The sequence below is a fragment of the Talpa europaea genome (assembly GCF_964194135.1).
Source record: "Talpa europaea genome assembly, chromosome: 12".
Lineage (NCBI taxonomy): Eukaryota > Metazoa > Chordata > Mammalia > Eulipotyphla > Talpidae > Talpa > Talpa europaea.
This window is the reverse complement of record NC_140079.1, coordinates 32,311,639-32,337,334: the sequence shown is the minus strand read 5'-3', so window position 1 is coordinate 32,337,334 and position 25,696 is coordinate 32,311,639. Positions and strand designations below refer to the sequence as shown.

Genomic DNA, 25,696 nt, shown 5'->3' with positions numbered 1-25,696 from the left:
TCTTAAATATTTCTATTCTTGTGGCTTTAAGTAGCACATCTATTTTCAGCCAGACTTAGTTTTGACCCTCACAATGATTGGCTCAACTGGGTGTCACATAGGCACCCCAAACATCACCAGAGTTCACAGAGTCACCAGCCAATCCACGAACCTGAGTTGTGGGTGAGACTTTCCTCTTTCTTTCATGCTCACAACTTCCCCTTGTCTCTCCTCATACACACCCTGCTCCGTTTTTCTGATGCTACTGTCTAGGTGCAGCCCCTCATTATAGCCAACCTACACAATTGCAGGAGTATCCTGGATGCTTTTTTTTCTTTTTTTTTAATTATTTTTTTTTCTCACTTAGGAGATGTGAAACATTTCACATTTATAATTTTCATTATGTTTAATACAAAGTAATATTATACAAAGTTTCATGCTGGCTGCTTAGTGATGCTAATGCTTCCAGGCCACCCCCCACACCTCTACCAGGATCACTTTTGAAAACAAATGTAACTATGAGTCAAAACTAACTATATGTGGCACAATCTCTGCCAACAGAGAATCTCAACATTCACTGCAGTTTTTCCCAACAGCATATGCTTTAGAGTCTGATACTAGAAATGGGCTATTGGCTCTACTGTCTCAGTGGGCAAGTTGCTTAACTTTACTAAGCCTTAGTTTCCTTATTTGTCAAATGGGAATTATATCTACTTCTTGGGGCTTTTGTTAAGATTAACTTAGTACCTGGCACATGGTAACTGCAGCATAAATAAAAGTAACTTGCCCTTCAAAATCAAACTCAGTGCTATACCTACTTTGTTCTTTTCTGAACAGGTTGTAGTTTCTTCCCCTTTGTGCTTTGTTGTGACATTCTCTCTGTATGGATCCACTTGTCTTTCTTTCTGTGCTAAAGACCCATGTTTAGAAGAAGACTCATCCTTCCACCAACCCTACTAACAGTAGGGTTGTAAGAAAAGCCAAAGTATGGAGAGAGATGCCTTGGCTACAATCTGTAATGGATATTGAAAATAGGCACAATTGTATTTTTCATATTTTATTTAAGGCAGCATATTTTAAACCTATGGAACAAATACTATGGAAAGCTACTTAAGGTGCAGAGTAAAATGCCCTCTTTCAGGGTCAAGTTAAGTGACAAAAGATGATGGACAAATTGTCTTGGGGGACTGGATCTAGTCACTGCAAAGCTTTTCTTTTTTTTAAATTAATTTATTTATACAAGAACTGGGGTACAGGCCAGATTTGTGGGAGGGTGAGAGGATTCACCAGAGACAGAGCGGGGAACAGAACAGACAGACTGAGGAAATACACTGCTGAGGGGAGCAGCGGACGTGACAAGAGAGGTCTGCTGTGCCATGTGGGACCCTCACCAGCTGGCCAGGATCGAACCAGAGCTGCGGAGGCTGCGGACAGCTTCACAGCGCTGCATTCAATGGCCTGCACCACCAGGGGAGGCCCCACTGCAAAGTTTTTCAAGTAAAATGCTCAGAACTATGAAAGATTGAGGCCTGCTATCTCTGGGTTTTCGTTATTCATATCCTGCCCAACTTTTACAAATCAGTAGTGAACAAATAGTTCAAGACAGTTAATTTGAAGTAGCACCCTATTAGTATGTCTGAGATGGCCACATTTTGCATCCACTCCTAATGTTAGGTTTTAAGGAATACCAACAAAAACAATGAAAAAAATTAGTTTGTTTGGAACATATTAGCGGGTTTTTGGGAGTTGAGAGATTGGCAAAGAATCCAGTGAAAATGCTGCATTAAAGTCACATTCTCTTAACATGCATTCTTTAGATTATTTCTTTTTTCATGTATTTCTTTTACCATGAATCTGTCTTGTCTACTTCAAACTTCTTGGGGAAATTGTGTCCTTTTTTTTTTTTTTTTTTTAACACATTCAGTGACTCAGTAAAGTGCTAGGTGCTTTATTTACATTTATTAAATAATTTTCACAAAGGGACATATGAGGCAATCTTTGATGAACCTCTTTACTTCTCTAAAGAATGTATGAGAAAGCTAATCATTGAGTGTTTTGAAGTGTCATTCCCCAAAACTGTTATATCTAAAATGTGTTTTTATATTTTTATAATGACCAACATAATAACAGTTGGCATGTATTGTTTTAAAAAAAGATGTTCTTTACCTTTTCTGCTTTCCTTTAATTATGTCACATCTGTACTGTATAGCTAAATGTGGTATTAAGTTTTCCTGAATGCACCTACAGTCTGGAGACCACTGGTTTATTATTTGTTGAGAACATTTACTGATTTAATTTCATTTCCCCACTAGAATGGGTGGACACAGTGTGGGAACTGGATTTCACAGAGACTGAACCTTTGGACCCCAACATCGAAGCAGATATCATAGAAACTGGATTGGATGCATTCACAAAACTCTATGAAAGTCTTTTCCCCTATGCTACTGAAGAACATGGAACCACAGAGGTAAAAGAAAATTTTTAAATGAAGCTTGCCATCTTCAGGTAGAAAATGAAAATCATTAGAAGTAGAAAATGAAAATCAGAAGTAGAAAATGAAAATCATTAGATCCTAGAGATAGCCTTTTTAGTATTCACTTCATAAGGAGAATGATTCGAGTAGCATAGAGAATGTGATTCATTTGTTGGAATAGCCTCATAGCTTTCCTTCAAAAGGCTGAAGGTAGAAATCTATGGGCGGGGGATGGTGGCTTTACCAGCCCGGACCACTTTTTACAACAAATTAAAAATAAAAGGGTCAAAATAAGGAAACCAGATAAGTCAAATATGAAAAGAAGACAAGGAACATGCATAAACAATTCAGGCTACCTTAACTTTAAAATAATCTGATATTATACTAAAAATATGATGAATTGAGTTATGAATGAAACAAAAAGTTACTTTAAATACTAATCTACCTAGGGTGCTTATCAGTCATTTACTACTTTATAAAAAGTAGGATTGGGAATAAACAAAAACTCTTTAGATATTAACATCTCAAAAAATTTAACAAAATAATTTCAGTTACAGGTTTCATATAACTTCAGAAATTAAATCATCTCATTAAACATTCATAAAACATAGTGCTAAGTACTGCACTAAGCACCTTAGAAGATAAAGTGATGGTTTACATATAGAACCTTTCCTACATCAAGGATCCTTCCAATGAGGAAAAGTAGAAAAGTAAGCTCTGGCTGTCAGAGGACCCCCACCCAAATTTCAGCATTTTACTGGCCAAAGCAATCCCCAGACCGTATCCAAATGTAGGGCCACCATGATCTAGGGGGGAACTTGAAATATTTGGTGAACTGCAGTGTTTGCTATTGCTCTAAGAGAGATATAGAAGCCGTCTAATAGGGTAGTGGAAAAGGAAGCATGGTTAAATTGGGAAGGTTCCAGAAAGATAGTAGTTGGAGGCAAGTCTTCACAAATGGATAGAATGTTGACTGGCAGAAATTAGAATTATAAGGCAGTCCTAGGGAAGGAACAACACAATGGGAACATGCAGAAATGCTGAGTGAATTGTGAGAAGTGCAATAGTATACAGAATTTTAAGAATGTCTGGTGGAACACAGGACTGCAAATTAGACTGAGCATAGACCATGCACAGCTTAAATAGGATTCTCCAACTATGGGGCTCAAACACGGAGTGTTTACTGTGTATAAGGCTCAGCTCTAGGCATCATACATATAGTAAGTCATTGATCCTCACAACCACCCTGTGCAGAAAGGGTTCTAGGAGCATTAGACTAAGTAATAGGAATAGATCTGTGAGTAATAGCATGTCCCAAATAGATCTGTTATGGTGTGGTCTGGAGTTCTGGTCATGGGTATTGGGAAAAAGTTACAAAGGAAGGATATTTGTTGAAGTAGAATTAGTAATGATTTGTGTGTGAACTTAGCCATTACAAAGGCTGCAAGATATGGTGGGAAGTGCTACATTGGCTGGGTATAGGGGACTAGAGAAGGGAATTTGTCAAACATCCCACAAAATTTCAAAGCTAGGAGATGGAGGATATTGTTGGCTAAGGTAAGGAATTAAGGGAGAAAGAGCAAAGTCAAATGGAAAAATTATGAGTTTGGTTTTAGGCTTTTGAAAGTGAAATTCTGTTAGGAAATCCTCAAGGAGATATAATCGGTTGTTGCAAACGTGAATAAGAAGAACAAAAGAGAAGTTAGGGTCAACAAAATAGAATGGAGACCCTGGAATCAAGGCAGTAGGTGAAGTGCAGTGACGTGTGAGATTAGTGAGGGAATGAAGGCACAAGGCAGAAACAGAGAGGTGGGGAGGGAAACCTGAGGAGAAACAGCAGAAGTGTGGGCGGTGCTTATGTGAAGACTAGAAGTGACCTCATTAGCAAATGCTGTAGAGGTGATGGGTAGGCAGAGAGGTCTTTATGGTCCCTTGTAACCTCCACAGTCCTTGTTGAAGTGAGTGGAGCAGAACTGCAAAGTGGTGTTGAGGAATGAGCATGCAATTGATAACAAGGTAGTAGATTATTTTTTTCCAGAAATTCCCTGGTAAATAAGAGGAGAGTGCTGAGAAGTTTTAAATGCTCTCTTCTGTAAGGTGGCATATGCTAAGCAGCGTGGCTAAGCCAAAGCATTATTCACCATTTCCTGGTATGCAGGAAAGTTTGATTTCTTACACTTGTGTGGGCCTATTTTTTTGAGGTACTCCAGGATAAACCTTATTTACTTGCCCCACTGTTTGGTTTATAGAAAGAATTTATTCATGTGCTTAATAAGCAAAAACATGGAATGATAAAATTAATAAATTTGTGGTTTATATTTCTAGGGTTTATTTCCTTTTCACCTAGGCTACTTGTAAAAATCTACTGAGGGAGAAACATTCAGGTATTTCCTTTTCTGTTCCCATTGCACAGAGAACATTTAGGTGTAAATAAAATTGCTCTCATTTCCTCAGTTAGTAATTAGAATGATAAATGGATTTGGGTGCATTGATATAGATGGAGGTGTACGTTGTCTGAGTTCTCACTATATAGCCTGTCCCAAATGTCTTTAGTGTAATTTTTAGCTGTAATAATTTCAGAAATACCTGTTTCAAACTTACCAACATTTTTTTTGAAAGTTTAATTATTTAAAGTTCTTAATACTTATTTACCTTTGGAATTTTAATTTTTTTATTTCTGTCCCTTAGAAGGTGGCAAACATTTATAATTAAGATCCAGAGTGGTGTAGTCCTTTTTTTAATAAGACACTAAATACTTGTAAAAATCAAGTGACAGGAGATTTTTCCATTTTTCTTATTTACTGACTTTTGTCATTTACCCCCTCCCTCCAGAGCATTTGGGCCTTCTTCATTGAGAACAATATTTCTCACAATGCACTGGTGGCACTGTTCTACCACTTTGTACAAATAGTCCATAAGAAAAATGTCAGCATGCAGTATCGAGAATATGGCCTTCATGCTGCTGGGCTTTATTTTCTGCTACTAGAAGTACCAGGTATGTATATTTTACATGACAGGACAAATCTTTGTGATTTTTAATTTTCCTATGTTGGTTTGAGCTCTTGCACTTAGTTTCCTCACTTATAAAATGGGGCAGTAAGTGTATGAAGTACATGGCATACCATATGTTTGCGAAATGTCTTTCTCTTTCCTTTAAATGTTTTGTTTTCTCATTGCCATTATTCAGATGACTTAAGGGGTGAGCCTGGAGGAGGAATGTTTCCAAGCTATGAGAGCTCTAATTTTATCCACCCCTCTAGTATAAAATTCTAAGATTGCCCTCTTTTCTCACTCTCTGTCCAGATTGAGAAAATCTGCTGTAGGGAGTCATTGTGTCATATCTCCTATGTCGATGTGGAAGAATGGTTTAAAACCAATCTAGTCGTTCAAGAAAGCATGAAAATAGCTAGTAATACTTGACAGTGGAAGGAGTCTGCTGGTGAGCATTGCTCCACTTCCTTTCTTATCGGAACACTTACATGACTCTGCCTCCTGTAAGGAACGCAGGAGTCCCTTCCCCAAACCCAAGGCAAGTCCCTTCCCCAAACCCAGATGACAGTAACAGCTGGAGCACCCTGAGTTCATATGGAAAAGAAAATCACAGGATTAGTCAGCTTGGCTGCTTGTCATTGTTTATATAAATGCGTTTATAATAAATTTGAAGGATTTATTCCACATAGTTTGGGAATTGGTAAAGAGATCTATAAAGCCTTGAACATTGGTTTGTATTATTGCTATTGCTGCCATAATAACATTTAAAAGTACTTAGCTAAGCAGTGTCTTAGTTATAACCGGACTCTCACAGGAAAGTGGTAGTATTAAGAGTCTTGTGCTACCCACTGAGCTAAGCAGACATTTTAAAGTGGTAGTTCTAGAAACCCAGTTTTATTCTTTCCTTGTTAGCAGAAGTTCCTTCTGATTAACGTTGAGATTCATGCCAGAGTGAAAAAGAGGTGGGTGTTACTAATTATATAGCCACTTGCAGATTTCCAGCAAGTAATATCCTTGCCAGTTACCTTCTGTTTTTAAATGTTTCTGGGCTTCTGGTTAGGTTGCTATTGATACTTAAAATCCAGTCACAGTATGCTTTTTTCCAAGATTGTTTTGGTTATTCTGGGTCCCTTGCGTTTTCATGCATATTTTAGGATTTGCATGTCGATTTCTGCACCAAAAGAAAAAGAAGAAGAAAAAGACTGCTGAGATTTTGATCTGGATTGTATCGAATCTATCGATCAGTCTGGGGAGTGTGGCCATCTTAACAATATAAAATTTTCCCATCTGTGAACACAGGGTGTCTTTTCATTTATTTAGGTCCTTAATTTGTTTCAGTGATCTTTTGCAGTTATTAGTATATACTTCTTGCACTTCCTTAATTGAATGTATTCATAAATACTCTTTTTTTAGTGAAATTGTTCTCTTACTCATTTTCAGATTTTTTTCTGGTAGCATGTAGAAGTAATTGGTTTTTTCTTATTTATTGACCTTGTCCTCTGTAACCTTCTGAACTCATTTATTGGTTCTAGTAGCATTCACTATTTATAAGATAATGTTAACGATGAATAGTTGAATAACAGTTTTACTTTTTTCTTTCTAATCTGGATGCCTTTTATTTATTTTTCTTGCCTACTTGACCTAGTTAGGACCTCCAATACAATGTTAACTAGAAGTTGGGGTTTGAGAACCTTGTCTTGTTCCTGATCTCAGGAGGAACTGTGGCATTCAGTCTTTTGCTCTTAAGCATACTGATCACTAGGGGTATTTTGAGGATGGCCTTTATCACATTATTATTCCTTATTTGTCCAGTGTTTTCTTATGGAGAGTGTTGGATTTTGTCTTTGATTGTGTGGTATATTCTAATAATATATGTTACATTGGTAACCAGTTTTGCATGGCTTTCTGTCATATTGTATGGCCCTTCTATGTTGCTAGTTTCATAAAAATCTCTGTCGTAGATTTTTGTGTCTTATATTTATAGGGGTATGCTTTTATATTTATAGGGGATAAATAAGTTGGGTAATGTTTTCACTTCTATATTTTAAGACCCTTGTGAAGAATTGGTTTTCTTTCTTTAAACTTGGTGGGATTTATCATCTGGGCCTGGAATTTTCTTTGAAGTTTTTTGTTTGTAGAATCTAGTTAGTAATTTATATTTCTCCCCCTTTTTTTTTTAGCAATCTAGATAGAGGTTTATTAATTTTATTGATCACTTCAAAGAACCCACTTTATAAATAATGTTATAAGTTTTGCTCTGTGTACTGCTTTCTCAAAAATTTTGATCATTTGTTTTCATTATCATTCGGGCCAAAACAGCTTTCTCCTTTTTCTTATGATTTCTTCTTTTACCACTGTGTTATTTAGTGGTCTGTTTAATTTCCAAATACTTAATGACATTCCTGAAATGTCATTGTAATAGATCAGAGCACTTTGTGTGGTTACAGTACTTCTAGATTATTGAGTTTTGAGTTTTGTTTTCTAAGTTTGGCTTTTTCTTTGGGTATTTTTTTTTTTAATAGGCCCAGCACAGGGTCTGATTTGGTGAACCTTTGATTTGCACTTGATTTAAATGTGTATTTTGGTTTACATAGTATTTTGTAGGTAATCAGGCCTAGTTCCTTGCTGAGGTTGTTGAAGTCTTTTATAGCTTGCCTCGTGTTTTGTTTATTTGTTCTATCAATCACTGATAGGGGAGTATTAATCTCTAAATATAATTGTACATTTATCTGTTTTTCCTGTCAGTCTTTAAATTTTAAGGTATTTTGAAAGACTGCTTTGTTTAGTACTTTCTTTTCCCAAGGTTTGTTTATAACCTATTTGTGTGTTTATTTATGTTAAAGAGTGTGTTAGACTCGTTATCATTAGGTCATGCTTTTCATCCACTTTGACAGCCCTTGCCTTTTTATTGGAATTATGTTAAACCACATTTAACATAATCATCAATATAGTTAGGTTTCTGCCATCTTGGTATATGCTTTCCATTTGCTTTTTCCATTTTCCCTCTTCTTGCCTTTTTTGGGGGAGAGAATTTTTTTTTTTTTTTTTTTTTTTTAAGTATCCCATGTTATCTCCTCTTGGCTTTGTATTTATGTGTTTGCTTTTTAAGTACTAGCTTTGGGTGTACAGTAAATACTTTTAATTGTCAATTTTCAGATAATCTGCCAATTTGTAGATAATGTAAAAATCTTAAATTGTATTTCCTCCTCTTTTTTGTGCTATTGTAGTTACATTTTATTTCCGGTGTAAACCCCAAAATTCATATTAATGTTTTCCTTTAATTATCTTTTAAAGAATTTTTTTGTAATTCAAATTTTGTTTTTATTGTTGCTACTATTGTGTTGGGTTTTTTTTAAAGATTTATTTTATTTATACAAGAGCTGGGATACAGACCAGATGTACGGGAGGGTGAGAGGATTCACCAGAGACAGAACGGGAACAGAACAGACAGATTGACTGAAAACACTGCTGAGACAGGAGAGGTCTGCCATGCCATGTGGGTATCTCCCAGGCCAGCCAGGAATCTAACTTGCGTTGCAGTGGCAGACAGCTTCACAGCGCTGCGTTCAACCTGTTGTGCCACCAGAGCGGGCTTAAAGAATTTTTTAGAAACAAATCTTTTATACTTGAAAGATATCATCTCCTATAATTTTCCTTCTGCTGAAGAACTTTCTTTAACTTTTGTTGTGCAGTTCTTGCTGACCATCGACAGCCCTTTTGGATTTTAGTAGCAGAACATGTCTTTATTACAGCTACAAGAATGTTTTTGCTGAATGTAGAATTCTAGGTTGGCAGATTTTTTTTTTTTTCAGTGTTTTTAAGGTGTTTGATTGTCTCCCGATTTACATAATTTCTAACAAGAAGTCGGAGGTTCTGGTCATTGTTTCTAGGTGTGGTTTTGAGTGGGCATGGGCTGCTTTAAAGATCTGCTCTGTTACTTTGTTTCAGCAATTAGATTATCAGTGTTTTGGTGTGGTTTCCTTTATGTTGTTCATTGAACTTTTGGAGCCTGGATTTAGTTTTCAAAGAATTTGGAAATTTTTGTCATTATTCAAATATTTTCTTTCCTCCCTCTTTTTCTGGGACTCTAGTTGCTCATGTTAGACTGCTTGATACTCTCCACAGATTGCTGAGTATTTTTTTTATTTGTTTCTTTCTGTGCTTCTACTGTTTCTTCAAGTTCATTTATCTTTGCATCGTAATGTCTGATGTACTTCGGAGTAGATTAATTCATCCAATGAATATTTCTTGTTCAGGTCAAGAAGTTCCACTTGATTTTAAAAAATTGTTTTCATTTCTCTCTTTGTTCACAGCAGTTCAATGTGTAATTATTGTATTTGTAATACTTGCTTTAAGGTTCTTATCTGCTGGTTCCATTGTCTCTGTTGTTTCTTGGACTGGTACTGTTGACTGATTTTTCTGCTTTATGTGAAGCATGTTTTCCTGCTTCTCAGCATGCCCGGTACTTTTTTATTGGGTACTGGACATTTTAAATGTTAGTTTGTTAAATGTCTTGATATTGTTGTTTCCTTTAAATAGTGTTCCAGGTAGGTTTTGATCAGCCACTCTTGGTCAGTTGAGATGATCTCTTGATGCTTGTTTTTAAAGTTTTGTTGAGGGCAGTTGTAGAGTAGCCATTTCTCTAGAGCTGCTTCAGCCCTATATCAAGGGTATTTGTTTCTGAGGTCTCTTGATGCTTGTGTGTTTAGCAAGGTCTCCCACTCTGGCTGGTCATAACCCACACATGTCTCACCGCTGTGTGAGTTCTGGAAATTGTTCATCTTTTAGCTCCTTGGAGATTGTTCTTGGCCCACCTGCATGGAGTTTTACACCAGGCATGCCTTGTTTATATTTAGCCCTACACAAATAATGGAACTAGCTGACAGGTTTTAATGTAGCTGCTGCTTCCCTAGTACTGTGCTCCATAAATTCCAGCTGCTTTGTCTCCTGACTCTGATTTCTATGTTCTTGACTTAATTAAGACCACCATGATGTGCTTGACTTTACTGCTTTTCTGCTTCATCCAGAAATTGCCTTAAGCCTTGAAACTATGGCACTTTTAGAGTTTACCTCGCCTGTTTTCCTTTTCTTAGGAATTGCATTTTTTATGTGCCTGCTGCTCTATTCTTGAACTGCTTATTTTATAAATTTTTTGTCAGTTTTAGCGTTTGTTTACAGCAGGAGAACAAGTATAAAACTATTTGTTCCCGCAGTACCAAAGTTGAATGGTACTTTTTGCTAAAGGGACACTTATTCAAACTTATGAGAAGCAAGCTTTGGTTTTTGCTTTTTCGTTGGTTGTTGCAGACTTATTTCAAAGCAGTCAAATCTAACCTACTTAATCTTTGTTCTTAATGACCAGGCAGTGTAGCAAATCAAGTATTCCACCCTGTCATGTTTGACAAATGTATTCAGACTCTAAAGAAGAGCTGGCCTCAGGAATCTAACTTGAATCGGAAAAGAAAGAAAGAACAGCCTAAGAACTCTCAGGCTAATCCAAGAGGTAGTAGAAAAAGAGGGAAACTATCCAGGAAAGAGGATATTGAGGTAAGAAGTAAATGGAATAATAAAGCATATCTGTACCAACACATGATTTTGATTTAAGAATTTAAAATGTGGTTTCAGGACTCATAACTGTAACCAAAAGGCCCTGAAGTATCATCAACTGCAGTGTGACTTTAAGTTGCCTCTTGGTTTTCATATAGTACTGATAGTATGTTTCTACCTTGCCTTTTTCCAGCCTCCCCATTCTGCTCCTTGGTGTGCTTGGCAACATGCTAGTTGGTATGTTTGCTACATAATCTTATTGTCATCAGAGAAGATGGCTAAATATCCTGAGGGCTAGGTCCATAAAGGCAGAATAGTACAACATTAATTCCAAATTCTTGTATGACTAGGTAGGATGGTAGTGGTTCATTGATGTGAACACTTCTAAGAAATACAAGTATTCTCAATGACAGAGTAATATAGAGCTGGAAATTATGTAGCTGTCATCTAGTACAGTGATATGCCATTGTAGTCATGGAGCAGTCAAGGCACCTGGCCAGGGACCTAGCACCTCAGCAACAACCCAGCAACAACATGGAGTTTACTAGACTTTGTTTGAGTAAATAGAAAACCATGGGACAGAGTGTTAATCATTAATACACATTCATCTTTATATTTCTTCATAATCTAGATGGATGAGATTATGGAAGAACAAGAAGATGAAGAGAATATTTGTTTTTCTGCCCGAGACCTTTCTCAAATTCGAAATGCCATATTTCACCTCTTGAAGAATTTTTTAAGGCTTCTGCCCAAGTTTTCCCTGAAAGAAAAACCACAGTGTGTACAGAATTGTATAGAGGTGAGTGACGATTTCTTTGACAACTTGAAAGGGCGTATGCAATGGCTCACAATGAACAGGAAAAATCAGGCCTTTTTTTGATATCTATTTTCCAGGTCTTTGTTGCATTAACTAATTTCGAACCAGTTCTTCATGAATTTCATGCTACGCAAGCCAGGTAAGCCATTAAATTTTCCAGTGCTAGAAAGGAAGTATGATTACTTTTGCTTCAGTGGCAGTGTAAATATCTGCTTATCCTGTCAACAAGGTAGAAATTATTCACTTAAATGTGATTTATAGGGTTAGGGGGTATTCCAGGGAAAATCATATCGATTAACAAATTTTTTGCCTCTTTCTTTAGAAACCTTAACCAAGCAAAATACATTCCAGAACTGGCCTATCATGGATTGTATTTGCTGTGCTCCCCAATTCATGGGGAAGAAAATAAGGTAATGGAGACAAGGATCTAATGTAGTTACTAATTGAATTGAAATCATTGGAATCACATAGTGGAAAAGTATTAGAAGTGTTGGTATGCTGCCATTATCACATACTGTTATTTTCATGACTTTATTTCATTGATATAATAGAAAATATCACCGTTTCTGTTGGTGGCCTTCTCTTTAATACCAAACTTAATTCCAAGTACTTAGTGGACACAGCAAATTATTGTTAGGTTTCAGATATAAATGGTTCCAGTGTGAATTAAGTGGGAAGAATAGATAAGCTACTGAACAAAGCAGTACTTCTATAGAAATATTTACCAAATTGTGAGTGGACAGTCATGGAATTTTTAAGTTTCCGTTGGCAGTTTCATTTGTGCTTAACTATTTTGATTAATATATTATTTCATTGACAAATTCTACAGAAATTTTATTGGTTATCATTCCTGATTGGCATTCATATGTAGATTTTGCCCCCCAAGTGACCTTATCAGTATCACTAACCTAAACATTGAAGTCAGGGTAACTCAGGATTCATGGTATTATTAAACATAGATGTCATTAATAAAATAAGATTTTTCAAAACCTGATAGACCAAGGTCATTGGCTTTTGGTAGCTGTGATATGCTTAATTTCCAAAGGCAGGTTAAGAAGAAAGTCTGGAGTACTTGGGGTTCTGCACATTTGTGTTCAAACTTTGGCTCCACCACTTATTGACTACATAAATCTATAAAACCTTGAGTTTCCTCATCTGGAAAAAAAGTTTGGAAGTTGTATATTCCTCATAGATTTGTCAAGATTAAACGAAACAATACTGTTTAGAAAATATTCCATATTTTTATAACATATCTATATCATTATTTCTGTGTGCTTGAAATATGGGTGTCATAGAATTCACAGTAATGCTTTTAATTTCCACCCTCTTTTTAACATTATAAAGATAAGATGGATGGGAAAACTTCATTTTAGGTACACTGTGTAGTAGTGAAAACGAATTTTTAATTGTAAAAGTGTTGACTTGATGTTAGCCAACATTGATTTTAACCAGACCTTTAACTACTTGACTTTGGAGAACTCACCTTGGGAGTCTCCTATTATTTAAAAGTGGAAATAATAATAACACTTCTTAATAATAAGTATAAAATGGAAATACGTTGGTTATCTCATGGAATTGTACAATTTAAGATTAAATTTAGCAAAATCTAGTAATATATATGAATGTGTTTAATATGATACTTGCCACATACTTGGTTTTCAATAAATGTTCTATTTACTGGGTGAGAAATTATATGAGCTGATATATTAGAAGGTATTTTGTAAACTTAGGTAAAATTCAGGTGTGAGATGTCTTACTTGCCTTTTCTTATAAGGGATTATCAGTAGCACTCTGCCAATTCTGAGACAGTTTATTCTCTACTTGCCCTAATTTCTGGGCTACGGTATGAGGGTGGAGACATAAACTAGATGATACTCTTATCATTATCTCTAAGTAATATTGTCACACGATTTATCTTGTGCATTAGTTGAATACCTGGTAATTGTCCAAGAAACGCTCCCCTAGTGTTTAGCCAAAACTGTGTCAATCTGTCTTATCTTCAGACATCTTGAAATGCTTTACTGTGGTCTGGATCACTATCTTGAAGGCCCTGGGTTCGCTATCATGCCTTAACTTGAATTTTCTTTTCTAGGTTATTGGTGGTGTTTTCCATCAAATGCTAAATATAATATTAATGTTAGAAGTAGGCGAAGGATCCCACCGTGCTCCTCTTACTATTACTTCACCCGTCATCAATAGGAGAAACCAGGCAGTCCAGTTCATCAGGTGAAGCACACACTGCTCAGATGTTTACTCTCTTTATCACTCTCCCTCAGTCTTCTGGGCCCTGTATTAACCAAGATTTCTGACAACGTTGGAAACTAACATTTCTGGCTGTTTGTGGGTAGGGGGGTCAAATCAAGCCCTTTGTAGCTCACCTGGCTCTCATGGTTGGGATCGCTATTGTGTCCTTGGCATTGGGGCATTGTTGAAGGGAGAAGGAATCTGCAGTCTGTGTATCAGCACCAGCCTCCAGCTTAATTTCTGCCAGCCTGTAAGGTCAGCCTCTGAGCAATGACAGTTGCTTCTCCTCTGTTTTCTCATTGTCTGCTTCAGTATTTATCACTCCACCAAATCTGCCTCTTTTCTTTTTCTATTTTTCTCATTTCCAAGTTTCTTTCCTTTGTCCTCTGCCACTTTTTTCCATGTTCTCATTTCTCTATCACCTCCCCTCTACAGATACTTCCCAAAGGAAGGAATTAAGTTGAGTTTTACTTATTTAGCAATAATTAATAGATTGATTTTTCCCTCATGAGTCACTTCTCAAAAATTTCACGTCTCAGTTTAATTGGGAAAGACATATTTGCTATGTCATGGACTTTTCCTTGCCTTCTTTATTGACTATTTGGAACACTGGATGTAGTACAAGAGGGTGTGTATATGAGTGTGTACACCTGCAGATATAGACGGAGTACGGTGTCATTGGAGACGTGGGCTGTGAATAGTGGAACTCAGGTATAGGCTGTCATTTGATAAGTGGGCAAATGTCTTTTGCTAACACAATGTTTTTTAAACTTTAAAAAATGGAGATGCTTTGGTGGTTCTTCTGTGAGAATCCATGATGTTGCCAATTACAAGTAGTGTTCATGTAATGGTACAAATAAGCTTAACACTAAATATGGGTCAGATCTAAGTATTGTAATTATTTCTTGGGTAAAAATTTGGAGAGAGAGTATTACAAGTGCACTGAGGTAGTAGCATTTCACTGAGTTACCACGAGGTGGTACTACGTCTTAGTTTATTATTTACCCTGGAAGGATGGATATGTTTTACAGTCTTCATATGAAATTTACTAAGCTGTCAAAGAGTCATATGAAGATTGCACATTTGCTCTTCCTTGACTGTAACTGTCAACTCAAAAACAACTCCCTAAATCCATGCATGAGAAGGAGTGAATACTTTTCTGCTATGACACTTTGTCTTTACACTTAATTCACTGAAATATTTGCAATGTGGAGGTAGATTGTTTTCACTATATAGGATTTCTAAATCGTAAGCTTATGAGGACAGAATCAAGGATTGTTGGTATTTTATTATAATTTCTGGTTATCATAAACAACAGTGAACATGTATTTTTTTTTAATAGCTCACTTGTTGATGAACTAAACGAAAGTGTATTTCCAGTACTCCGTATCTTACTACAGCACATCTGTGCCAAGGTACAGTACTACTTGCTTAATAATAATAAGTATATAATGTGTGAAGGTAAATATGTGTTTGTATTGGTACTCATGGGAATGAGTCTGTCATTATTAAATATTTTATATAATATATTCACTTTGTATTCCCTTAGCCAGAGTGTTCTTTTGGGGGAAAAAAATCCATTTTGGAAAATTTCAAATATAAAGAAAATACATCAGGGTGAATGAGCCACCTATCATCAACAGTTTTGTGTCATTTCTATCCCAGTGAGGTAAAACTCCCCCAACGCATGAACACTGAATTTTTTTTAGAGCAGATCCCATCATGTGCTTTCACATATAAATATCTTACATGTATCTCTAAAGGAATAGCTATTTAAAAACCCAAGCACAAGATAATTAGCATACCTAAAAAAAATTACACAGATTCTTTACTATCATCAAATGTCCAATCGTGTTCAGATTTTCATGATTAGTTCTTAAATTTTTCTAACAGTGTAAACAGTTGATTCTTAACTAGAAACCTAGGATCTGTACTCTCTTTGAAACTATCAGCTTAATTTCTGTTTCTGAGGAGGGGACTTGCAGGTTTCTTACAGGTTAGTTTTCAGGGGGTTCTGAGTCCTAAGCTTGTCAGTCGTTTCTAAAACACTTAAAGATTACTGAACTAGTTCATTTACTAGCTCTTTACTTCTATTACCAAATGCATTTCAGTTGCCCTGCAAGTGGATATTGACTGCAAGACTTGTCAATATTTGTGTTTCAGGTGATAGATAAGTCAGAGTATCGAACCTGTGCAGCTCAGTCCCTGGTCCGGCTGCTCAACAAACTTCCTTCTGGGGAATACGCGACATTCATTGCCTGGCTTTACAAGTATTCTCGCAGTTCCAAGGTAGGAGAGCATGTCTGCATAAAATGTTGGTTCCTGGCTCTGCAACTTTCTACGAATGGCCAAATCTGCATCTGTAAAAAGAGATCCTTTTTTACTTCCCACCTGATGGCAATTCTTAATCATTTTGTTTTACCAGATCCCACACAGGGTTTTTACTCTGGATGTTGCCATAGCTTTGTTGGAAATGCCTGAAAGGGAGGTAGATAACACTATCTCCTTAGAGCATCAGAAGTTCTTAAAGCATAAGTTCTTGGTGCAGGAAATCATGTTTGACCGTTGTTTAGACAAGGCACCAACTGTCCGCAGCAAAGCACTGTCCAGTTTTGCACATTGCCTGGAACTGTCTGTGACCAACGCATCAGAGAGCATTCTAGAACTTCTGATAAACAGTGAGTGTGTTGACCGTTGTGAAATGAAACTTGTATGTACTTGAAAAATTGGACTGTATGTTTCAGTATATTTTATTGTTGAATACCTTTTAAATAAACAAATCTGAGCATTTGAATACAGTATTTCACATGTTCATATTTTAGAATGGGATTATTGGCTGCCTTAAATAGCACTTAGGGTTGTGGGCTATTGACTTAGATTGGGCTGAATATCTATTTCAAACGCATGCCCAGGGAGAACATTATTGTCAGCAATTTAGATCTGTCTTGTCTGATTATATTGATTTTGAATCATCTGTGAATATTTAGTTAGGGGTTAAGATAGTATACATTTTCAAATCCTTTTTATCTGTCTGTTTATTTTCAGGTCCTGCAGTTTCAGAAATGGAGAGCCATCCTGAAACATTGCTGAGAAATTCATCAGGTAATAGGTCAATGTATTTTCAATTATTGAATGATTGCCTTTTCATTGGAAGACTTGCTGGATGTTTGAAACTTTTTTCTTTACATTTGCCTATTTTAATATGGTACTTTTTTTTTTAAGATTTATTTTATTTATGCATATAAGAACTGGGGTGTAGGCCAAAGGGTAGGGAGGGTTAGAGGATTCACCAGAGATAGAGTGGGGAGCACAACAGTCAGATCTACTGAATGCAATGCTGAGGCGATACAGGATATGTCTGCTGCGCCATATGTGGGTTAGCTCCCTGGCTGGGGATTAAACTCTTGCCTCAGTGGTTGGTAATAGCTTGATAGCACTGAGACTTTAACCCTTGTGCCACCAAGGAGGCCTGAGTACTTTTTTCCTTCATCAAATAAGTTTAAATTCATTTTAAGCTATTATATTCAGTAATAATGTAATAGCTTTAAAGAGTAATATGCCATGCTTTTATTATTAAAAGGTATGGCAAATTGTACCTTAAAAACTGAACTTTTTTTTTAATGTTATTTTAAGCTTTTTCCTGTCAGAGACAGACACCTAATCCTTCTGGAGGCTCAGGGATGATCAATATAGACAGCAGTAGTGAAGCAGTTGGATCTACGGGTATGTATGTTGGATTTTATCACTATCAGATGAGTAGTATATAGTACTGGAAACTACTCTCAGATTCTGTTTCTATCTAGCTGTATGATCGTGAGAAAGTCACTTCCTCATGCCAACTCTTTTACTAAATAGCTGCGTGATCTTTTAAAACATAAAAGTCAGTAAAACTCCCTAATTGTCATTTTCTGATCCTTACACCTTCTCTTTCACAGAGGACTATTGCCAAAGTCTATGAAAATGATGTTTAGAGAAGTGATTTTAAAAGACAGACAGATGGAGATGAATGGATGGATGATGGCTAAAAAGAAAGAGAATATGACAGAGTATTATGTGATTGATTAATTCTGTAAATATTTATGTGAGCCCTTCTAATTTGTGTTAGGCATTGTATATACAGATTTTAATAAAACATAGTTCCAGTTCTTAAGGATCAGTGAGAAAATGTGTGTATGTGTGTGTGTTTAATAGCTATGCTTTATATAGGTAAAATTGTGCTACTGTGACAAGTGCTGAGGTATATGTAAAGTGCAATGAGGAAGCTTTCTAGTATTTCAACCTAAAAGAGCAGCATAGAATTGGGTTTATTTGGCAGGGTATTAATATGTTATTTAAGTTAAAATCAGAGCAATAACTATATATATATGTAGTATTGTATATGCATGTGTATGTGGATATATATACCTTTATTTGTGTTGACTCTAAGCTTCTTAGCAAATTACATATTTACTGTTGCACAGACTTCCAAACAACAGCAAGTTGTATTGATTTAGTGATGCTTCAAAGTATAAGTTTCCCAAATGTAAAAAGCCTGTATCCCATCTTTATTTTTTGAAAACTAAACTTATTGCTATCAATTTTACATAAAATTTGTAGTTACTATATGCCAGACACTATGTTAATCATTTAATTATTTTTAACATGTATACCAAGAAGTCAGTATTTAAAACTTTATAATTCAGTCATTTTGGTATACCCACAAAACTGTATAATTCCAGAACATTTTCATCAGTGACATTAATAGTCACTCCCCATTTTTCCCTTTTCCTAACCTGTCAAGCACTTATTTGCTTTCTATTTATAGATTTGCCTTGTCTAGACATACCACAATATGAAAGCACACAATCTGTGGCCTTTTGTGAATGGCTTCCTTCACCTAACAACGTTTGCAAGGTTCATTCATGTTACACTGCACAGATTACTGTACTTCATTGCAGCTAATGGATAAATAGTAGTCCATTATATGGATATACCACAATACCACAATACCACATTTTGTGTATTCATTCATTCATTGAGTTGTTGTCCGAAGTTGTGAGGACCTAAGGGTGGAATTATGCAGCCATTTTCTCTGTTTGTAAATAAAACTAACCATGTTGGTGGGGTCGGCATACTTAGCTCGTGCTCTTGGCCAGGCAGGTTTGGTCTAGGCAGGTCATTTGGGATTCCGGGTTGGCAGAACAGATAGGACACATTTAAGAATTTATCTCCCTCTTTTCTCCCTGAGTTGCACATTTCCTCATTCCCTTTCCCTTATAAGTAAACCTTTTGTTAACCTTTAAAAAAGAAAAAAAAAAAATGAACAATGATGTAAAAATTAATTAATTAAAAAAAGATCTTTTGGCTATTATAAATGATGCTGCTATGAACATTCTTATACAAATTTTCCATGCAAATATGTTTTCATTCCTTTTGGTTTTATACCTAGTGGTGGAACTACTGGCTCATGTGGTAATTCTATGTTTAACATTTTGCAGAACTGACACACTGTTTTTTCAGCGTACCAGCACAGTTATTCAGTCACATTGGCATGTATGACAACTTGTTTCTTCACACTCTTACCAACACTTGTTATGTCTTTATTTTTTATTTTAGCCACTCTAGTGGATGTGAAGTGGGTTATCAATATGGTTTTGATTTACATTTCCTCAGTGGACAATTTTTCATGTGTATTTTCTCCTTCTAAGAATTTTTATACTTTTAGATCTTATATTTTGGTCTTTGATCAATTTTGTTTTTGTTTTTTAAAGATTTATTTATGCAATTAAGGGCTGGAGTACAGCCAGAGGTGTGGGGGGTGAGAGGATTCACCAGAGACAGAGTGAAGAGCAGAACAGGTAGATTGACTGAAAGACACTGCTGAGGGGAGCAGCGTGTGAGTCAGGAAAGGTCTGCTGCACCATGTGGGTCATCCCCCTGGGCGGGATCAAACTCGTGCTGCACTAGCTGCAGTTTTCATCTCACACTGGCTAGTATCAAAAAATCAAGAAACAAGAAATGTTGGCAGGGATCTTGAGACAAAGTTTTTTATATACTGTTGGTGGGAATGTACTTAGAAAACAGTTCAAAAAATTAAAACTAGAACTGCCATGTGATCCATTAATTCCATTTCTCGGTATTAATCCAAATAATATGAAAACATTCAAAAAGGTATATGTATCCCTATGTTAATTGTACAGCTATTCACAATAGCCAAAATATGGAAATAAGTGCCCAATGATGGATGGTTGGATAAAGAAGCTATGGTGTATATACACACACACACAAACTGGACTATTCCTCAGCCTTTTAAACAAAAAAGGTGAAATCTTTTATTTTGTGACAATGTGGATTAATTTTTAAGGGATTATACTAAGATAAATAAGCCAGAAGGAGAAAGAGAAAGCCAAATACCATATGATAGTATGGTATACCATAATAAACCAATACTCAGTAAATGAACAAAGATAACCCTTAGACTTTGACAACAGAATTGTAGTTACTGGGGGAGGGGAGCAGGAGGAGAGAGAGATAGGTAGAGGGGGTTAATTGGTTGATTGGTTCACGGTGGATGCTCACTGGGCATTTGATAAGTCTGCTTGCTAAGGGGAGAAACTACACCTGAAACCTATACAGAGTTGTATTCCAGTATCACCTCAATTTGTAAAATACTATTAAGCCCTCTAATATTACTACCAGATGCCTCTCTTTCCATTTGGGTCTGGTTTGTTTCAATGATGTTTGATAGTTTACAGTGTACAACTCATGTTCTTTAAATTTATTCCTAAGTGTTTTTTTTTTTTCTTTTCATGCTATTATAAGTGAACTTGCTTTCTTAATTCATTTTTTAATTATTCATTACTGGTTTTTGTTTTTTTTTTTTTTAATTTTAAAATTTATTTATTATTTATTTATACAAGCACTGGGTACAGTCAGAAGCGCGGGAGGGTGAGAGAATTCACCAGAGCCAGAGCAGGGAGCAGAGCAGGCAGAAGGACTGAAGTACACTGCTGAGGGGAGCAGCGGGCAGCAGGACCCTCCTGCTGCCATGTGGGACCCGCCTCCAGTGGCTGGGGAGCAGCCAGGGATCGAACCGGCGCTGCAGAGGCTGCGGGCAGCTTCGCAACCCAGCGCTCAACCGCTGCGCCACTGGGGAGGCTGCGCCACTGGGGAGGCCCCTCATAACTGCTTTTTACAACTGACTTGATGATTGATCCTATGTTCTAAACCTCATTACCAGGGCAAGTAGATTTTTGTGGCTTCTGTAGGATTTTTATATATAACATCAAGCCTGCCATCTTTTCATAAAGAACATTTTATTTCTTCCCTTCCATTCTGGATGCCTTTTACTTCTTATCTGTTTTCTGTTTTCTCTTACTAGGATCTCTAGTTCCGTGTTGAAAAGAAGCGAGGGAGGGTAGAACTCCTTGTCTGTCTTCTGTTAATTGTGGGAGTTTTCAGGGTTGCCTATTAGTGTGAAACAATTTCCTTCTGTTCTGAGTTTGTTGTGTGTTTCTATCATGAAAGGTGTTAGTTTTTTATACGTGCATTTTCTGCACCTATGGAGATAGGCATTTGATTTTGTCCTTTATTCTTTCACTGTGGTAGATTTCATGTGTTGAGTCAGCTTGTCATTCCTGTGATAAATCCCAAGCATGGTATATAATCCTTATTCTTCCTAGATTAGATGTTCTAATATTTTGAGGATTCTACATCTGTATTATAATGGATTTTACTGTTGTTTTCTTCAGATGTTTTTGTCTGGCTTTGCTTTCAGTGTAACTTTAACTTAATGGGATAAAGTGTTCTATTTTTTGAGAGTTTATGAAGAATTGGTATTAATTTATCCTCAACATCCAGTAAAATTCTCTAGTCTTGAACTTCTGTGCATGTATCAGAAGTGTTTTGATAACTAATTCAATCTCTTGTTCTAGGTGTATTCAGACTTTTTAAATTTTCTGAATTAAATTCTATGGTTTTATATCTTTGTAGAAGTCCATTTCATTTAGATTATTTAATTTGTTGACATAAGTTGTTTGTAGTATTTGATTATGATCTTTTGATTTTTGTTTTAATTGTATTGTTTTCATTGAGGTAAAACAGTGGAGTTACAACAGTATACATGGTTCAGAAATAATAAGTTCACACCCTTTCAGCTATATATCACCATACTATACCCCTTCCCCAGTTTGCTCCTTACCTCCTTCCCCTATAATATCCTCAATTCTAGTTAGATTGCTAGGGTTTATTTTGGTTTAGTTTTGTCTGTTCTTTTGTTTCATTTCTTTATATCCATATCTGGTATTTGTCTTTTGTTAACTTTTTTTCATTTCTGTACGGTCAGTAGTAATATAGTACCTCATTCATTCAGTTTTAGCAATTTGAATCTTCTCTTATAACCCTAGCCTAGCTGAAAGTTTGTTAACTTAGTTAATCTTTTCAAGATACCTAATTTTTATTTCATTGGCCTTCTTTTCTATTCTATATTTCATTTTTGAATACAGTTATCAATGTGCTACTTCAGGTCCTTAAACCTCCTTCAAAAGGTCCTTGAAGTTAATACTGCTTTCATAATAATAGCAAGACATTTACCTTATGCACTCTAATTTTCTCACAAGTGTAAATTGAAGTTTTCCAGAACTCCCATAGAAAATAAAATCACAACAGATTACAGCCAGAAACCAAGATGAGAATCTAGCTGTCTTTTATTAGCCAGACATTGAAGAGTTTGTGAAATGTAAAACAGTACCATTCTTTTCACTAAATGTTTTTGGTTTTGTAAAATATACTTTTCATTTAAAATATATGCTGTTACACCAGTGAGAGTGGCACATATTAAAAAAACTAGCAACAACAAATGTTGGCGAAGGTGTGGAGAAAAAGGAACTCTTCTGCACTGTTGGTGGGAGTGCAAACTGGTCCAACCACTGTGGAAAGCTGTGTGGAGATTTCTGGACCTACTAAACATAGAGCTTCCATATGATCCAGCAATTCCACTCCTAGGTATTTACCCAAAGGACACAGAAACATCAATTCCAAAGAACACCTTCACCCCTATGTTTATAGCAGCACTGTTTACAATAGCTAAGCTTTGTAAACAGCCCAAATGCCCAAAAATAGATGACTGGATCAAGAAGATATGGTGCATATATACCATGGAATATTACTCAGCATTCAAAAAAGATAAACACATGCAATTTGCAGCAACATGGATGGCGCTGGAAGGGATCATGCTCAGCGAAATAAGCCAAAAAGAAAAAGAAAAATACCGGATGGTCTCACTCATAGCAGGAATCTAGAAAACTTAAATAAGGGACCAGGAAAATGAATAACTATAAGAAAGTGAAAATCAAAATCAACAAAAAACTATGAACCAGAGACACTTTTAGGGGGGCGGGGGCCGGAGGGGAGGGATTGGGGTCAGAATGGGGGGGCTGCAATTGTATGGGGAATATAACAATAAAATTTATAAAAAAAATAAAATATATGCTGTTTATAGTGATATATGTTTCTACTTTAAAATGAATTTTTTTATAATTCTCCATTTCAATTTTTAATTCACATTAAAAGATAAAATCTACATCATAAAGTTTTTAGAAGTCTTCAGTAATTTTTTATAGTGTAAAAGGACACATGATCAAGGTTTAAAGCTGCTGTCATATATTATCTTATTTAGTCTCTTTTTTTTTTAAGTATGTGTTAGACATTTCTATGTGTAGCTAAACAAACTCAAAGCACTAAATAATTCATTGAAAATTGTAGACATAGGAGAGGAGCCAGGATTTAAAACTGAATTTTCAATATTTCAAAATTTATGCCCTTTTAAATCATATTACTCTGCCTTTTGCATTATTGTAAGAAGTTTATTTTTTTAACTTTTTTCTTTTTCACACTTTGATTTCTTAAGATTTAAATGAAGTGAGCTTTAAGATTACTTTCGTGCATGGTGCAATGTTAGATACTGTATAGTCTTTCTCAGACTAGAACAATTATTTGGCTTTTTCTCAACAGAAAGATGTGTGATGGCAATGCTGAGAAAGAGACTCAGGGATGAGAAGACCAATGTCAGGAAGTCTGCACTCCAGGTCTGAGTTTTTTCTGAACATCCTTTTATACTCCCTGTTAAGCATTAAAAATTTAGCAATGCAAGGGAATATTTTTAAAACACTCTAGCTGTATTCATTGCTTAACTTGGAGTTCACTTAACATTAATTGACCTTGGTCCTGGTGTATATAAATTACATAAATGAATGGAAGAATTTTCTGTTTTTAAGCTTTCCTGTTGGATTGTTGATTTTTTTAAGAACCACAAATTTATATCCTTAATTTCTTTGTTTAGAATAGTAATTCTTATTTGGGAAACCATGAGTGAATTTTGACAAGGCTCATGAAACTGCTGAAATTGTTTATAAACACTTGTTTATATAAAAATGTGTGTCAGATTTTCTCTGGAGGGAGACCATGATTTTCATCAAATTCTAAAAGGTGGGATTTTTCTAGAGGAGAGATGGATCCATGATGTCAAAAATGTTAAGAACACAAGCTTAAAGGACGTCTTCTTTTCTCTACAGCCTGTCTTTTTGCATTTATACCATATATGTTATCACTTCATGCTGTTTCTGCCCCCTCTAGGTATTAGTGAGTATTTTGAAACACTGTGACATTTCGGGTATGAAAGAATACCTGTTAATTCTGCAAGACCAGTGTCGGGACCCTGCAGTATCTGTCCGGAAGCAGGCCTTACAATCTCTTACTGAACTTCTTATGGTGAGAAGCAAAGCATTATGTATCTAAAGTATGATATTTTGCACTAAAAATAATTCAGTGTAGTAATTGTTCCTAAATAATAAGTTAATTATTAGGAACTTTACTAAGTCCACTGTAGAACTATCCAGTGTAAGAGAGAGAAAAAGCTATCTTCTAATTACATGCAATGATCTATGTTTTGTGTTAAATATATTTGTGAATTAATGCTAGGGAATGCTAATGGTTAGCCTTTTCTTGACTTCAGTGTAAATATCGCATAATAATATGAACTTTAAAAATAATTTGGTTAAGTCAGACCTACATCAGGTTCTGTACATTAAAACCTATATAGATGATATTGCCAAGAGAACAGATCCATATCTAATTTCATATATTTAATACTTATGTAATGTCTATATAATTTACTTCTATCAAATAATTAACTTGAAGCGTTTTAGAAGTGTCTTTATTTAATGATAAAAGACATTAGGCAATGTGTATTTTGACTTTTTCTGTCAGCATGTATTCTTACTGCTCCTTGAGAAAAATATTTGTTTTTGATCTTAAATTGCTAAAAAGTGCAGTTTACTACTAATAGTAAAATAATGACTTTATAAGTTTAAATTTTTTGTATTTTTTTTAAAGATTTATTTATGCATACAAGAACTGGGGTACAGGCCAGTGGTGTGGAGAGTGAGAGGATTCACCAGGGACAGAGTAGGGATCAACTGAAATACACTCCTGAGGGGAGAAGCAGGCGAGACAGGAGAGGTCTGCTGCACCATGTGGGTCACCTCCCTGGCCTGGGATCGAACTCATGCTGCAGTGGCTGTGGATAGCTTCATGGTACTGAGATTTAACCCCTTGCGCCATTAGGGAGGCCCAGTGCATGACATTTTTTTTTTAAAGATTTATGCATA

At 35.8% G+C, this 25,696-nt stretch overlaps 1 protein-coding gene across 1 annotated transcript in view; it reads left to right on the top strand.

Annotated features, from left to right (window-relative positions):
- The window catches only part of NCAPD3 (non-SMC condensin II complex subunit D3), a gene marked incomplete at both ends in the record, with an annotated part of 61,483 nt that overhangs the window by 1,544 nt on the left and 34,243 nt on the right, over positions 1-25,696 (top strand). Inside the window, 14 exons of the mRNA XM_084250320.1 lie at positions 2,292-2,446; positions 5,285-5,451; positions 10,810-10,990; positions 11,622-11,789; positions 11,885-11,946; positions 12,130-12,217; positions 13,900-14,033; positions 15,394-15,466; positions 16,215-16,340; positions 16,477-16,729; positions 17,097-17,153; positions 17,685-17,774; positions 24,042-24,115; positions 24,663-24,797. Of these exons, the coding sequence (XP_084106446.1) occupies positions 2,292-2,446; positions 5,285-5,451; positions 10,810-10,990; positions 11,622-11,789; positions 11,885-11,946; positions 12,130-12,217; positions 13,900-14,033; positions 15,394-15,466; positions 16,215-16,340; positions 16,477-16,729; positions 17,097-17,153; positions 17,685-17,774; positions 24,042-24,115; positions 24,663-24,797 (1,763 nt within the window). The remainder of the gene's footprint in view (positions 1-2,291; positions 2,447-5,284; positions 5,452-10,809; positions 10,991-11,621; positions 11,790-11,884; positions 11,947-12,129; positions 12,218-13,899; positions 14,034-15,393; positions 15,467-16,214; positions 16,341-16,476; positions 16,730-17,096; positions 17,154-17,684; positions 17,775-24,041; positions 24,116-24,662; positions 24,798-25,696) is intronic.